This window comes from Frankliniella occidentalis, unplaced genomic scaffold (assembly GCF_000697945.3).
Source record: "Frankliniella occidentalis isolate FOCC.00 unplaced genomic scaffold, Focc_3.1 Scaffold14, whole genome shotgun sequence".
In the NCBI taxonomy this organism is placed as follows: Eukaryota; Metazoa; Arthropoda; class Insecta; order Thysanoptera; family Thripidae; genus Frankliniella; species Frankliniella occidentalis.
This window is the reverse complement of record NW_026267144.1, coordinates 1463773-1466253: the sequence shown is the minus strand read 5'-3', so window position 1 is coordinate 1466253 and position 2481 is coordinate 1463773. Positions and strand designations below refer to the sequence as shown.

Below are 2481 nucleotides of genomic sequence, written 5' to 3'. Positions count from 1 at the left end.
GCACGAGGACCAGGGTACGGTCTGGAGGTAAAGCACGCGGCAAGGAGAGGAAGGAACGGCGAGCCCACGCTGTACTGGACTACGCGAGGGACCACGGGACGGGAGTGTTTGGGGGACGGACGAGGAGAGCGATTAGACCGTGGGGTGCGCCGCCGCCGCGTTTCTATTTCTGGGAGGAAATCGTTTAAAAATAAAACCGACACCGCGCACTTTCTTGAAAACAAACTGTGCGCCCGCCGCCTCTATACGGCACACGGCGCACAGCCTTCGGAACGTAACAGCATAGAGGCGAGAGACAACCCCACTTGTCCTCGCGATTTCTCTGTTTTGTGTAACTTTGTCATCTTTCCCCCGACAGTCGAATTGATCCTGCTGCCGACCGGGCTCCCAGCTATAGCGGGAGCCCTTGTAGTCGAGGGAGATAAGCTATGAAAATGTTCTTAACGGCGGCGGCAACAGCGGAGATAAGCTGCACCGTAAATTAGAGGCTGGAGAGACAGCTGGGCGGTGTGTGGCGGTTCACTCACTTTTACTTTTTTCGCGTGCAGTTTGTTTTTTTCACAAAGAGACAGTTGAAGCGTGCTGCATCTTTCCAATCTCCAATCGGCAAATGTTTACGATTTACGTCCAAAGTGGGTCGTTTGGGTGCATCGGGACGTGTCCGCCGTGCGCACGCGCGTCCCTCTGATACCGGCGCTGTTTGTCAGTTGAGCCACGCACCCTTCTCCGGCGGTGGAGGGGGTTTGGGCTCAGGTGCCGCGATGCTGCGGGGGCGTGGTGGGGGGAGGAGGAAGGCAGCTGGAGCGGTGTCTGGGATCGCCTATTACTTATGTATTACTCCATCACTACAAACGGCGTCCTCCTGGAGGTCGGCGCCCGTACGGCCGCACGGCGCGGCGCGACCTGACCGTACGCACGGGAAGGGGCGGGTCACCCCGCCCCACCCCGCCGCGCCCCACCCCGTTTGCAGCGAATCAGTCTAACTGGGCGATCGCAATGGGGCTGTCGTGACACGCGGCGGCGCTGTGGAGGGTGCACGCCGGGCGCGTCGGGCCCGCCACGCACCGCTGCTCGGCGGGCTGGCCTACCGCGCCGGCGGCGAGCTCCCCGCGCTCCGCTCCCCACATTCGAGGGAAGGAGATGGACTGACGTGGCGGGGCGGGGCGGGCGGGGCGCATCAATGCTGCATGGCGCCGTGGCCCACAATTCAAAGCCCGGCAGCTGCGTCCCCCCCGGCTCGGGCAGACCAAAGGGCCGGTGGCCAAAGGGGCGGACAGCCGCTCGGGCGAGAGAGCTCGGGGGCAGCAGGGGGCCGGGGACCGGAGAGCAAGGGAAGTCCCAGGGGCGCAGGGGGCGCTTTGTGTTTGGACGTGAGAGATAGCGTCTTGATGAAGTGCGCGGGGCTTGGCCAGGCTCGCGCGGGGAGGAGGGGGGCGGTGTGATTGCCTCGCCGATTTAACCCTGTTCACACAACAAAAATGATTGAGGGCGTACAGTGGGGAGGGTGGCGCTTCCCCCTCTCCTCCTGTGACATCGCATTATCACAGTGTGATGCCCTTTACTCCTAACAGCGTTTCCTTTTCAATCTGGCCTGTGCACCGCCGCCGCCTCCATCTGCGGCATCACCGCGGTTGACGGCGGTGGTGGGGCGCGAAATGTCGGTCGATGCGACAACACCAGTCGGGTACTTCGTACCTCTTATTGATGTGTCTTGGTGCTCTAAAATAGTTTGGGTAGTGATGGCATGCTCCCCCCCCCCTCCCTGTCGCGCCCAGGGCCCGGTTCAACACCACTGGTCGCGGCGTGTAGGGCGTGTCCGGCCGCGGCCTCCCGCGGACCCTGGTGTACCCCGCCCCGTCCGGCCGTCCCGGTCCATCGGCCACACCATGACACCCGCACTCTGCTCTGCACTCTGCAGCCTCACTCAGTCCGTGTCCGACAGGTCAGCAGGCTGTGCTGTGCTGCCCGTGCGACTTCCGACGACGACCACCACCACCTAGCAGCCCCCCTAGGCTCCAGGATGATGCACCCAGTGGACAGCTGGACCGTGTCGGACCACACGGTGGGCTCGCCGACGGCGGGCATTGTTGCCTCCATGGCGTCCAGAGCCGTCGGATCAGTGCCGTAAGTAAAAGGGAGGGAGGCCTTAGGGATCGTCCAGAAAGTACGTCCGTTTTATCTCACTCATTCGTCGAATTTCGGGAGCTGAGCGCCTGCGAGACTCGGGGTAGGCCACCCAGCAGTAGACGCATGCACTGCAGACAAGATGTTGCCTACCCAACAGGCGCTAGGAGCGCCTGCAGAGACTAAGCTTGGTAGTTTCGAAACTGTGAATGACGGACGTACTTACTGGATGACCCCTTATGCCTATGGTACTGTTGGAACCAGAAAGAAGTGATTTCCGAAACGACGTCGAAACTATGGCGGTTTGATGAACCATTTCGCACTGGGAACCCCTTTAAGTTCAGCCCCCCCCCCCCC

General features: G+C 61.9%; 1 protein-coding gene across 1 annotated transcript in view; it reads left to right on the top strand.

The window, feature by feature from the left end:
- The first annotated feature begins 1974 nt into the window (after positions 1 to 1974).
- LOC113203396 (protein NDRG3) overlaps positions 1975 to 2481 on the top strand; it is a 28146-nt gene continuing 27639 nt past the window's right edge. Inside the window, exon 1 of the mRNA XM_052263878.1 lies at positions 1975 to 2124. Within this exon, the coding sequence (XP_052119838.1) occupies positions 2021 to 2124 (104 nt within the window). The 5' untranslated portion in view covers positions 1975 to 2020. The remainder of the gene's footprint in view (positions 2125 to 2481) is intronic.